This window comes from Galeopterus variegatus, unplaced genomic scaffold (genome assembly GCF_000696425.1).
Source record: "Galeopterus variegatus unplaced genomic scaffold, G_variegatus-3.0.2 Scaffold12, whole genome shotgun sequence".
NCBI lineage: Eukaryota > Metazoa > Chordata > Mammalia > Dermoptera > Cynocephalidae > Galeopterus > Galeopterus variegatus.
Window position 1 is genome coordinate 1,686,539 of NW_007726123.1, and position 14,417 is coordinate 1,700,955.

The 14,417-nt window shown below is 35.3% G+C and overlaps 1 protein-coding gene across 1 annotated transcript in view; it reads left to right on the forward strand.

The window, feature by feature from the left end:
* The window catches only part of UBR3 (ubiquitin protein ligase E3 component n-recognin 3 (putative)), a gene marked incomplete at its 3' end in the record, with an annotated part of 190,842 nt that overhangs the window by 83,069 nt on the left and 93,356 nt on the right, over window positions 1–14,417 (forward strand). Inside the window, exons 12-19 of the mRNA XM_008592392.1 lie at window positions 3,357–3,422; window positions 3,511–3,600; window positions 4,750–4,878; window positions 5,523–5,575; window positions 5,670–5,803; window positions 6,164–6,249; window positions 7,754–7,895; window positions 10,676–10,772. Of these exons, the coding sequence (XP_008590614.1) occupies window positions 3,357–3,422; window positions 3,511–3,600; window positions 4,750–4,878; window positions 5,523–5,575; window positions 5,670–5,803; window positions 6,164–6,249; window positions 7,754–7,895; window positions 10,676–10,772 (797 nt within the window). The remainder of the gene's footprint in view (window positions 1–3,356; window positions 3,423–3,510; window positions 3,601–4,749; window positions 4,879–5,522; window positions 5,576–5,669; window positions 5,804–6,163; window positions 6,250–7,753; window positions 7,896–10,675; window positions 10,773–14,417) is intronic.

Sequence of the window (14,417 nt, forward strand, 5' to 3'; positions counted from 1 at the left end):
AGTTGTGACCAGGTGCTATGGGGGAGGGCAGAAGGGAGCATCTGATTTAGCCTGAAGGACTTAGGTAAAGCTTCCTAGTAGAAGTGTCAATCAGCAAAATTTTAAAGATTGTTAACCCAGTGAGGGAAGGAATGTGTATAGCATTTGTGGCAGAGGGAATAGCATGTACAAAGGCAGATAAGCTTGGTAGGTTAGGGGCACTACTTGTGGTACATGAGTTTATGTGACAGGAGATGAGGCCGGAGAGGTAAGCCATGTCTTCTCCTGAGTTGGAAGCTTATCAGAGGGTTTTAGGTCATAGGGAGTCTTTAAAAGATTGTGAATGGAGGAAGTTCAAGATTAAATTAATGTTTTAGTAAGGCTACCTTCTGGCAGCATATAGAAGTTTAAACAGAGGGGAGATATGTTGGTCAAGATCCTTTTGAATGCAAGGGGAAATAAGACCAATTTGAAGCAGGGATAATTTATTATGGGTACAGAGGGGTGTTGTGGGGCACCCTGGCCTCAGGAATGGACTAAAAAGCTGGATAGGAACTCCTGTCTCTTGCCTTTGCTTTGTCCTGTGTATTTGCTTCATGTTTTTCTTCCCTTTCTGTGCATCTTTGCCCACGTGGTGAAGTACTGCTTTCTTATGATTACCTAATTTAAAATTTTAGGCATACTCCAAGATTGTCTGCAAATGTCTGTGAATCCCAATTCTAAATTTTTAAGAAAGAGAGAGAAACTCATTGCTCGGGTTGGGTTAGGTGTCTCCTACTTTGATTCCAGTCAAATGTGGCTGCTGTGAACTTGGTTGTCATGCCTGAAACCCTGTGTGTATGTGTGGTTGGGGTGGCGGGGGTCAGGGTGAGGGGCCATTCTGAAAAGATGGGAGGGTGTGAGCTAGGCAGACACCACAAAAGGTGTTTTGTGAGGGTAAGAATAGAAGCAGGGGCTACCACTGAAATCTAGGCACTAAATGTTGAGGGCCTGAGCTAAGGTTAGTTACGTACAGGGTAGAAAGAGAGAAGAAAGTGGATTTAAGAGATACTTAAAAAATCAAATAAACATAGTTTGGTACCTCATCAGATTTGGGGGCTTGTGCGAAGGAAGGAGTCTGCACTTCAGATGTGAATTACTGGGAATCCAGAGAAGAAACATTGAGGAGGATAGATTTTTAGGGCAAAGATGCTGAGTTTGGTTTGGACACACTGTATTTGTGATCCATATGGGATATTAAGTGTTGATGTTCAGTAGACACTTGAATAGAAGATTTGGAGTTCAGGAGTGAGATTTCTGCTGGGATTTGGAAATTATCTGCGTAGAGTTAGTAATTGAAACTGTGAATCTGGATAAAGTCACCTGTAATGAGAAGAGTAGAGAGCAGAGAATGGAATCCAAGGACCACCAGTATATATAGAAGGAGTGGAAGGAGAGTTTATCAAGTGGCCAATTTGTGACATTAGACAAGGAGGGAGTACGGAATTAACACTACAGAAGAATGTGAGTTTAGGAAATGCTTAAGCCATGAAAAAGATAAATTAGAGTCCCATGGCTTAGTAGTTAATAGCAACATGTATTGAGTACTATATTATTTTACTTATTCCTCATGGTCATCCTACTGTTTATTATCCCTACTTCATGGTCATGGAACTTAGCTGCAGAGAGACTAAGTAATTTGCCCACAGTTTTACAGCTAGAGGTGGTAGAGCCAAGATATGAACTGATGCAGTATAGCTGTTAAGAGTCTGCTCTTGACCACTGTGATTCAATGCCTTCAAAGGAGATTAAGGGGAATTGTAACTTAGCTTGTTAGTGTAAAATGTGTTACTAAAATGATTATGGTAATGAAGGGAAAACATTTTAAAACTGTATTTTTAATTGTGGTAAAATACACATAACGTAAAATTTACTATCTTAACCATTTTTAAGTGTACTATAATTCAGTAGTGTTAAGTATATTCATATTGTTGTGCATCCAGTCTCCAGAACTTTTTCATCTTACAGAACTGAAATTCTATACTCATTAAATAACTACGTTTTCTCCCCTCCCCTACCTCCTGGCAACCACCATTCTACTTTCTGTTTCTATGAATTTGAATCCTCTAGGTGCCTCATATAAGTGGAATCAGTAGTAGACAGTATTTGTCTTTTTGTGGCTGGCTTATTTCACTTAGCATAATGTCTTTAACATTCATCTGTGACTGTAGCATGTCAGAATTTCCTTTCTTTTGATTGTGGGCAAACTTTTATTTATTATAATAATTTTCTGTAGCCTTCACATATTGAGGAGCATGTTATTCTCATACTGGTTTTGAAAAAAATAATTATTTCAGATGTGGTGACATATTGCAACTCCTTATAACCTCTATGAATGATATCACATTAGCATAATTATCTGAATGTTTTGGATAAAATTTTTTAACAGGGAAATATTTACTAAAAACTTACAAAAGCATTAAAACCAAATAATACCTTTTTAGTTTTTAATTTTTTTTATTTGTTTAAGAGGGATAGCTGTGGTATACTTTTGCCCTGTAGTGATATTCGTGATCCCTGGGATTCACAGATTTAAAATACAATTTTTATAATATTCACAAGGATGCCAAAGGTCATTGACATATCATTTACTAAGTTTTGTTATGGAGGCTGGTGTATTTGGGGCTGACATAGGGAGCATCTGACACAGTTGGGAAGGAATCTAAGGATATTCTGTATCTGTTCCTCAGTTTAAGTCAGTGGTCAGAGTCTTCTTACACTCTGAATATAATGGTAGAATCCAGACTAGCTCCTCAGTTCACTAGTTTTGAACTTTAGGAAGTTAATTAAGATTTCTAAGCTTGAATTTCCCTATTTGTAGAATGGAAATATTAATAGTTCTATCTCATGGGGATTCTTGTGAAGATTACATGAAGTAATGTGAATGAAGTGCTTAGCATGGTGACTGGCACATAGTATGTGCTCAGTGAATGTTAGCTGTGATTATTATTATTATTACTGTCACCATGTTTGGTATGCATGTATTTGAAAAGTCCCAGATTGCTCCTGTAGAGGGACATCTATTCCATCCCTTATTTCTATAATGATTATTTTCTTTAGCTTAATTAAGTTTAAGAAATAATCATCTGTACTAAATGCTTCCAAGGATTCAAAGATGAATAGTATACAATTTCTAACTTCAAAGAACTTGTACTTAGGTGTTTAAAATGGAATTTTATCTATAGTGATTTTTTTTAAAGCTATATCTTCTAAAATTTTAAGTTTTGATAAAACAAGTGTAGGAATAAATACAGGTGAGAATATGGTTTTAATATTTTAAAAACTTTGAACTTCTGTAAAACAATATTTGACTTGTAGATTTTGTTTGCTTATTCCAGCCAGCACCTAACCAAGTCACTTTTCATCTGCCACTACATCGTTACTATGCTATGTTTTTGAGTAAGGTAAGACTGTCATTAAAAAATTCTTTTTTTTTTTTTAAATTTTGGGAAATAAGTCTTGAATTAGTAACAGTTTTATCATAACTTTTAGGCTGTGAAATGTCAAGAACTAGACTTGGACTCTGTTTTACCAGATCAGGAAATGTTAATGAAACTGATGATTCACCCACTCCAAATTCAAGTACGTATTCAAGCTTTTAAAATGTTTTAAGTTGGGTTTCTTGAGTTAGTGATTCTTTATTTTATTTGTGTACCTTTGTCATTGCTATAGCCAAAATGTTTGAAAACCTTCTTTTAAAAATTGAATTCTTGTGTTTTTGCTAGATTATATTTAGGTGTTTTTTTGTTTTATGAGATACACTTTTAGTTTTGATTTCCCTAGGAATTCTTTTCACTATATTTACTTATAGGGAAGTTTTAACGTACTATAGCACTGTTTTGGTTGTCAGGAGACCTAACAGGTTCTACTCTTGGTGCTGCCACTATTTTATTTTCCACATGGTTTGGGGTAATATACCTCTTTGGCTCTCAGTTTCCCCATCTGTAAAGTGAGAGGAGAAAGAAGAGAAAAGAATTAGCTTGTATAAGCACTGTGATTTCTTTCAGTTCTAACACTATAGTTTTGTGGACCACCTTTTATATACATTAGATGGACCTGGGCCTCAATTTGTCTTTCCTGGTAATTTTAGATTTTTTTAGTTATTGTTAAACTTCAACTCTGGGGGTTAGGAACAAGTAAGAGATAAAGTTATGACTGCTTAGTTTTAGTTGATACTGGAAGTAAATACATGAATAATATTAGTATAGTAAAATTTATTCTAATCTGACGCTTTCTTATATCCAGTTATTTGGAAGATGAGTAGTTTAGATTGAAGATTGAATTAGGGTGAATTAAAGATTGTTTATTGGCTTTGAATGATTAGCTTTATTTTGTGCTAATTCAAGTGTGTTTCATTAAGCATTATGTATATTATGGGGTTTTTGTTTGTTTGTTTGTTTTTCTGGGGTTTTTTGAGGGAGAAATAGAGTGAAACACAGCATTGGCTTATGAAAGATTTCAGTGAAAATTATTATAATGGATCCAGAGGCCTTCATGGAAAACCAGCTCATGTATAAACTCCAAAAGAGGTGGCTATATAAAGCCTAAACATTATTTTAAAAATTTAAAAGTATATATTTGAACTGAATAGCTCTAACATTAGACCAAATGTCAGGCTCATACTTTGCTTGTCATAAAATATTTTGATAGTTTTTAAATATATGATTTTGTAAAGATTAAAGTTAGATGATTTGTTCTTTGTCCAATTTACTTATTTTTTTATTTTATTAGGCAAGTCTTGCTGAAATCCACAGCAATATGTGGGTAAGAAATGGTCTGCAAATCAAAGGACAAGCCATGACCTATGTCCAGTCTCATTTTTGTAATTCCATGATTGATCCTGACATTTACCTATTACAGGTAAGCCAAGTTGATAATGTAGATGTTGTACTTTAGAAGTGTCTCATTTTTACCCATGGGATTTTATTTGTAGAGGTGACTGAATGATGACACAGGTCAATACTATTGAAGGAAGAATACTATTGAAGGAAGAATTTATTACTCACATTTCCCAAGAGAAGGGGTCATTATACACCTCGCAGGGCCACAAAGCAAGCATCAGGTTTTGGTCAGGAGGCAGAAGCAGGAGTGAAGGAAGAGCCCAGGCAAGAGCCTTTATTGGGGTTTCTGCAGGAAAGGCAAGGAAAAGCAGGGTAAATAGATTAGGAATGGCTACTTTCAATAATTCTGGCAGGCTTTGTGGCATAGGGGCTGTACCTGTACTATGTGGTACTTGGTCCTGGGTTGATTTAGGGCAGGGGAAATACTGGGTTGATGTGTGAGAGTTAGGTAAAGGGGTGGGTTGGCTTGTATGAGAGGTATGTTCCCAAGTAAATTGTTTAGGATGTTTAGGAATTAGCTAGCCTTGGCAGGGGCAGTCTCTCCCTGGGTCTGTAAGGCCCCTCAAGATGTCAAAACATCATAAGATAAAGAAAATAAAAAACATAATTAATACAAGAAGCAAAACTGAATATTGAGAAATAAAGCACGTTTTTCTTTTAAAGGTCTGTGCTTCTAGACTTGACCCAGATTATTTTATTTCATCTGTCTTTGAAAGGTAAGCATAATTTTGTTAAGACAGGAAGTGTTTGGAATTTAAGTTAATTTTGTTTTAACTTCTAAAAATCTGTCTTAAATATTTCTTCTTACAGATTTAAGGTAGTGGATTTGTTGACAATGGCATCACAACATCAAAATACAGTACTTGATGCAGAGCATGAGAGATCGATGTTAGAAGGCGCTCTTACATTTCTTGTGATTCTTTTGAGTCTTCGTTTACATTTGGGTAAAAATCGCTAATACTAATACTTAGGTATTAACTATTCTCCCTTTCCTCCCCTCTCCCTGTGGTAGTAACTAGCTTATGGAAACAAGAAAAGGATGTGGATATATTTAAACATTGTTTCAAACTCTTGTTATGTTGTACAATTGATACACTTTTTAGAATATCCTTTAAAAAGTTCTTTGTTTAAGGGAACTGCAAACAGCAGGGTATGAAAACTGCAGTTATAGTTGGGAGCATTATTATATTCTTTACTCTTTAATTTGAAGCATCTCATATTTAGTAATAAAGCTTAATAAAATGTGTGGTAAGTTGTTTCTTCATAATTTATATATATTCAGATTTATTAATTCTGCTTTTTAGGAATGTCTGATGATGAGATTCTCAGGGCAGAGATGGTAGCCCAGCTGTGTATGAATGACAGGACACACAGTTCATTGCTGGACCTCATATCCTTTTAAAAGTTTAGTCTGTTATTTGTAAGATCTAAAATAACAAGTGATTTTTATGGATTAAAAGTATGTCAGTTTTTTGGTTAGAATTTTTTTTTTAAGTATCAAGAGTGGAAAAAGAACTCCAATTGTTTGCTCAAGTGTATGTTCAGGGCTAGTGACAGGTATTTTTTCCTCCTATTATTATTTCTCAGGGGACTCTCCTTAGACTTCACGGTAGACTTCAGGACAGATGACTCTGGGCATCCCAGAATCTGACCTTCTAGGACAGCATTAGTGAAGGGAAGCTGGACATTTTGTAAAGAGGATCTAGGTCTACTTTATCTGAGTAGCCAGGATGGAATTCATGGTTAACAGTTAGAGGTATACCTTATAATTATTATTACCAGGATTTTAATCATTCTGGGGATTTTTTGTTAGAATTCAATATTAAAGAATTTTTGAGTTTGTAGATTATTATCTGCAAACTGCAAACTTGTGGTTTTTGTATAGGACTGAGCATACAGTTGGAACCTTATATATATATATATATATATATATATATATATATATATATCAGTTAATGTTAATGAAATTTTATTTAATTTTTAAATTATTATTATTATTTTTGCAGCTAGCCGGTATGGGGATCTGAACCTGTGCCCTTGGTGTTACAAGGCTGTGCTCTAACCAACTGAGCTCACCGGCCAGCTCTCTGTTAATGAATTTCAGACAAAGATTATCATGTTATTTTGTGATGAAAATATTTGACTAAATTTAATATGCATGTATCTTAAGACTATGTTTGAAAGAATTGGCTAAAATTTTGGTTTCGTGAAATAACGCCTATTATAATGCTATTGAACAACCTTGAAGATTTGCATAAGCCACATTGACTTGACATTGTTTGATGATTTAATTCAACCATTATGTACTATATATCACTGCTGTTACAAAGCAAAAATATTCTCTGTAACTTTGAATTTAAACAGAATTATATACCTTAGTGTGGAAGAAATGGGAGTGAGTCTTTTGCTGCTTTTCTTCTTTGCTTAAATTTGCCAACATCTTTTTTATTTGGGGGTGACATTTTTTGTGGTTTTGGAAAAATAACCTTTGCTTATAATAATCTTGGCTAATTTTTTTAGCATATTTCTGGTTTTCTAAGGATAGGTACAACATTATTTGCAAAATGATGAAAATGGCAATTTTAAGAAAAGCCTTTTTTCTCTCATTTTCTCAAATTTTATTAACTTGTTTGGGGAAAATATACCTGGAGATTAATTCAGCATGTAATTTATTAGTAGGCTCTTAGATTAAAAATATTTAAAAAAAAAAAAAAAATCACATTTAATAAGTTATTGAATTATTGTGTTATACAGCCCTCTTGTGGCCAATTTTATATATTACAGCCAATTACTATTTCCCTATTAGAGCAAAATCAAGGGACTATAGTACATTAGAAAGGCTGTGAAGCTGGCTTTTAGTCATTAATATATTTTTTTCTTGACACATACATCATATTCCAGAAAATCCCAATCCTAAAAGTGGTATCGTTCCAGGAAGTTATAGCTTTGAATCAGTTTTATCAGCTGTAGCTGATTTTAAGGCTCCTGTTTTTGAACCTGGAGGTTCTATGCAACAAGGCATGTATACTCCCAAAGGTAAGTTTATATATATATAAATATATTTTTTCAAATATCAGGTGAAATTCTTCACCTTCAGAGAACTGTATACAACCTTCTTGTTGTGTACTGAAAGAAGATGTTTACCTTTTATTTATTCAGCTTTGGGGTTTTCTTTTCTCAACTTACAAATGTATGTCTTTTATGGCTAACATTGATATTGCTTCCACAAATCTATGGTTTTATGTTATAATAAGTCTTAGATGACTCTAAATTATGAAAGGAACTTTATATATGAACTCTAGTTCATTTTTATGTGATTATAACCATAAATGAACCATAAATTACAAAACAAAATATATATTTAAAAATATTTTGAATGTATTTGCTATCTAAACTTGATTTTATCAGCACCACACTCTCCCTAAACTTGATTTTAAAACAGCTCTCACTCTCCAAATTTTAACTTGAAACTGTTCAAATTAAAGTCTATATAGGAGGGCTGGCCCATGGCTCACTTGGGAGAGCGTGGTGCTTTCAACAACAAGACAAGGGTTAAGATCCCTTTACCGGCCATCTTTAAAAAAAAAAAAAAAAAAAAAATCTATACAGAATGCTGATAGCACACACTTAGATTTTGTACTTATTAATTACATAGAAACCTTTATCTTAAGTGGTTGGTTTTCTAAGGTTTTACCTCTAGATTCATAGATGACCTGCTTGACAGGAGTCAGAAATAGGTGAAGTTTTGATTCACAGAGGCTTTTTTTTTTAACGTAAAAGATTTTACTAATTTAAGTTAAGATTTTGATGGAAATAGCAGTTACATGCTTCTTGACTCACTCAACACTTGTGAAAATGAATAACCAGTGCCCATTTTGAAGTTGTAAATAGCATGTACTGTGTTTGGCAAAGCACAGCAGAAAACCTTTATCATATAGGATATTTCAGTGAGTTCACAAGTAGCAAGAACAATCCTGAGTCTCAGGTCGGAATGTATTCCGTTAAAGGAAAAGCACAGTATTTCTTTATTGTAGAAAACACTTGGAGTCTAAAATTTACATAAATTTAGGAGTGGAGTGGCATTCTGGTGTAGTGCAATGCTTATTAAATTGTGATATGAGGATTACCTCTGTCAGACTCACTTGTGGTGCTGATTAAAAACACAGGTTCCTGTGACACATCCCCAATCTACTCTCATCAGAATCTCTGTGGGTGGAATCTGGGAATCTGCTTTTTAAACAAGCTCTATGGATGACCGTCATGCTCAATAGAATATGAGACACTGAGACGGAGCACTGGGCATTTGAAGATTAGAGCCAAAAAACTGAGTGTCATATTCAAATATAGTACTGAATTATATTAGCTAGTTGTATGATATTTAGAAAATCAGTTTCTTAATCTTTGGATTTGGCTTCTTATCTGTAAAATGAGAGAATTGGATTAGATGAGTGGTTTTTAAACTTTTAAAAGAAGTTGAAACAAGTTTAGTTTTGGGGTACTAAGCCTTAGGTGAATCTGTTATACAAAACCAATGAAAGAAGGCCTATTCTTGTTAAAGTGGGTAGTGGACTGAGCTTTTCCTCTGTTCTGCCATCCCCATACTCCTAAAATGGCCTCTGTGTTATGCCTCTGTAGCTATCCATTTCTATGGAACATAGTTTGAAGCCCACTGGACTAATTAATCATGAAAATTTTCTTCAACTGCTGAGGTTTTATAATTCTAATAAAAGCATTGGAATTTTAATGATTCAAATTAATAGACTTTAAAGTGAAGGACAATAAATGATAATGGAAATGATAAGGTCTTTGTGAAGGCCTGTCTTCAGGATTTTAAGTCATATTTATGATGCTTTAAGATGAATAGCCTGTTATATAAAAATAGGGACAATGGTTAACAGTTTCTTGTGCTAGAAAGTTGAAATTATAGTGGGTATATAGGGGAAAGTTTAAGCTTCTTACTGTGTTTTCACATGTTAAGAATTTTGCCAGAGAGAATGAGAAGAGAAAAAATTTAATTTAGGAAAGAGATTCCTAAGGTAATGGTTTTGAAAATTATTAATCACAGCCCACCTTTTAGATTTTTGCCACATCTAAATATTATCTCTACTATTGTGTACTTGTTATTTCAGTAATTTCTTGAAGGGGTTAATTTTTTTTTTTTTTAAGTTTCACTTCATCCTAGGCATGATTATTAGTGAGGTCATGAGTTTTATTTAGAACTTATAATTTTCTAATACACATTAAACATAATTGCATAATATTAAAATAAAAGCTTTATACACCATACTTAAAGTCATCTTGTGTACCACCAGTTGTACACATACCACACATGGGATTGTGGTTTCTAATTATGCAGAAGGTAAGAAGACCAATTATCAGTTTTAACAAAGGAACAGAAAAATCTTTTATAAGCAAAAAAGGTTTACAAAGTGAGACTTCTGAAAGTCAACGCTCATTAATTTTTGAATCTAATTTTCATGTTTTTAACTTTGAATACTTTTAAAGGTGTTAATGCATTGTCTCTTACTTTCTAGTTGGCACCTTACAAAAAAACACAGTAAACTAAACATTTATGGTGAGGCGTTGTTATATTATATAAAACTTTTTTTGCTCACTAGTGCTTGCCAAACTCAAGAGAACATTACTAATGATGATATTGTTATTTTTTACTTAGAAAAGTAAAGGCAAATATAATCAAATTAAAACTATTCCATTTTTTAAATCTAAAATGCACTCAACAAATGTAATAAGTCATTAGAGATTGACTTTATTTCTAAGAAGTCAATGTTCTGTTTCTACTTTCTTTTGAATAATAGCTGAAGTCTGGGATCAGGAGTTTGACCCAGTCATGGTCATTCTTCGAACAGTTTACCGTAGAGATGTACAGTCTGCAATGGACAGATATACAGCATTGTAAGTCCATCAAATTGATTAGTATCATAATGGAATATTTTGTATTTATATAGAAAAATTTCAGTTATAACACAAATATGATATGCTCTCAGAGTATACTCTCAGTCTTTAGAGGATAAAATCGTATTTTAAAGTTCTAAAAAAATAATCTGGCTAAGATTTATGTTCTCAATATTTTTATCCATAATTTGATGTTAATCTGATAAAAATAAATTTTATAGAACATAATCACTAAGTCAAAAAATAGAAAGTTATTTAGTTGCTGTTTGATCAGTGGAATTAAAGGCTTGGTTTTGTGGTGTTCTACTTTTGAACCAGTGGAGGAGGTATAAGTTAAGAGAATAAAATTGTCTGACATCAGCAATGATGATGGTGTCTACAAAAACTGTGAAAATATTGCTGTGTTCTTGACAACTGAGAAAATAGGCAAAACAAAATGAATTTTACTTGTAAGTATTTAACAAAGTAGTTTAAAATGTAGTAGTTTATTTTTTGACTACAGAAAATAAAAGTTTTGAAAGATATCTTTTTAATGAAGAATTTGATTTCGTATGTTATTGTAAATTGTAGATTATTTTTAATGTATTATTTTCACCTTTTAAAATCTTAGTAGTTAATATTATATTGCTGAACATCATAGGATATCACCTTTTATTTGGGCTTTTCTAAAGCTTAAGCTAAACATTTTAAAAACAGGTTTAAAATGTTGCAAATATCTTTGACCTTGAGAAAATATTTATCCAGATAACTATCAAAGTGTAATTATAGATATTAGGTATAACTAAAACTTCTCTTTTGCCAGGAGTTTGCAGTAATAGATATGTGTTGAGTTTAAGATCCATCACAGACAAATATCTGAAGAAAGTTTAAATGTGGAATTTTAGCATACTCCTTCTCTCCCAAACAAAACAAAACAAACCTAAGAAAACCCCAGCTCAGCCATCAGCATTTCTCTTGCCTTCTCTAAAATGCTTAGGCAGATAGTCTGAGATTGTCCTTTCTCTCTTTCATTAGCTGTGTCTTTATATGCTTTTCACATGGTTTTGTAATGATTTGTTTGCTTGTAGGCTTTTACAAACTACACAAAACTCACTCACACAAGCACCATAGACGCCCAAGAAGTAGAAACCGTATGAACAATCCTACCTGCCATTATTCTAATCTCAGTTGCCCTCCCATCATTACGAATCCTATATGTAACAGATGAAGTCAACAATCCTCTCCTAACCGTCAAGACCATGGGCCACCAATGATACTGAAGTTACGAATATACCGACTATATAGACCTAAACTTCGACTCATACATAATTCCCACCCCCAACTTAAAACCGGGGGAACTCTGGCTTCCAGAAGTAGACAACGAAACAGTACTCCCAATAGAAATCCGAATTTGCATGCTAATCTCATCTGAAGACGTACCACACTCATGAACTGTACCCTCTCTAGGCCTGAAAATGGATGCAGTCCCAGGACGCCTAAATCAAACGACCCTAACAGCCACATGACCAGGCCTATTCTATGGACAATGCTCAGAAATCTGTGGTTCAAACCACAGCTTCATGCCCATCGTGTTTGAACTTGTTCCACTCAAATACTTTGAGAACTGATCAACCTCAGCACTATAAATACATTGTGAAGCTAAATAGCATTAACCTTTTAAGTTAAAGAATGGAAATACCAACCTTCCCACAATGAAATGCCACAGCTGGATACCTCAACATGACTCACCATCATTATATCCATAGTCCTAACACTCTTCATCGTACTTCAACTAAGATTCTCAAAATTTACCTACCCCTTTAGTCCTGCAGAAAAAACTATCAAGGTATCAAACCACACAAACCCCGAGAAAAAAAATGAACGAAAATCTATTCACCTCTTTCATTACCCCCACATGGATAGGATTACCCATCGTAACCCTCATTATCCTCCTACCCAATGCAATATACCCCTTCCCCTCTTGCTTCATCAACAATTGCTTAACCTCTTTACAAAAATGGTTAGTCCAACTCATCCTAAAACAACTGATAACAATTCGTAATGCCAAGGGACAAGCATGATCCCTAATATTAGTCTCACTAATCCTATTTATTGGCTCAACAAATCTACTAGGCCTACTACCCCACTCATTCACACTGACTACCCACCTGTCCCTAAACCTAGGCATGGCAATCCCCCTATGAGCTGGAGCGGTAACCATGGGTCTCCGCCACAAAACAATCCCTAGCCCATTTTCTACCCCAAGGAACACCCACCCCCCTTATCCCAGTACTCATAATCATCGAGACCATCAGCCTCTTCATCCAACCTGTAGCCCTGGCCGTATGATTAACAGCCAACATCACAGCTGGCCATCTACTCATACACCTCATTGGGAGTGCCACGCTAGCACTAACAACCTTAAGCCCCCTAACAGCCTCAACCACCCTCACCCTCCTCATCCTGCTTACCATCCTTGAACTTGCCATAGCCCTAATTCAAGCCTACGTATTCACCCTCCTAGTAAGCCTCTACCTACACGACAACACCTAATGACTCACCAAACCCACGCCTACCACATAGTAAACCCCAGTCCCTGACCACTCACAGGAGCCCTATCCGCCCTACTCATAACATCTGGCCTAACAATATGATTCCACTTCAATTCCAGCATTCTACTAACTCTGGGCCTACTAACCAACCTACTAACCATATACCAATGATGACGAGACGTAGTGCGAGAGAATACCTTCCAAGGCCACCATGCAACCGTTGTCCAAACAGGGCTACGATATGGAATGATCCTATTTATCATATCTGAAGTCTTCTTCGCTGGGTTCTTCTGAGACTTTTATCACTCAAGCCTGGCCCCAACCCCCGGCTTGGGGGGTGGTTACTGCCCACCAGCGGGCATCAACCCCCTCAGCCCTATAGAAGCCCCACTACTCAACACGTTAGTCCTGTTGGCCTCTGGAGTGTCCATTATCTGAGCCCATCACAGCCTCAGGAAGGGAAGCTGCAAACACATACTCCAAGGCCGCTTCATCACAATCTACCTGGGCATTTACTTCACACTCCTCCAAGCCTCAGAATACTTTGAAACATCCTTCACCATTTCTGACAGTGTATATGGATCAACATTCTTCATGGCAACAGGCTTCCGTGGCCTACACGTAATCATCGGATCCACCTTTCTCACTATCTGCCTTCTATGCCAACTAAAATTTCACTTCACATCCGAACACCACTTTGGCTTTGAAGCCACAGCCTGATATTGACACTTTGTAGATGTAGTCTGACTATTCCTATACATCTCCATTTACTGATGAGGATCCTATTCTTTCAGTATTAGCTAGTACAATTGACTTCCAATCAATCAGATCTGTTCACAACCCAGAAAAGAATAATCAAACTAACATTGACCCTCTTAACCAACATAACACTAGCACTCCTGCTCATGGCTATTGCCTTTTGACTCCCCCAACTGAACACCTACGCAGAAAAATCAAGCCCATATGAGTGTGCGTTTGACCCAGAAGGATCCGCCTGCCTACTATTTTCCATAAAATTCTTCCTAGTAGCCCTCATGGTCCTACTATTTGACGTAGAAATTACCCTACTACTGCCCCTCCCATGAGCCACCCAAACAAACAGCCTCAAACTAAT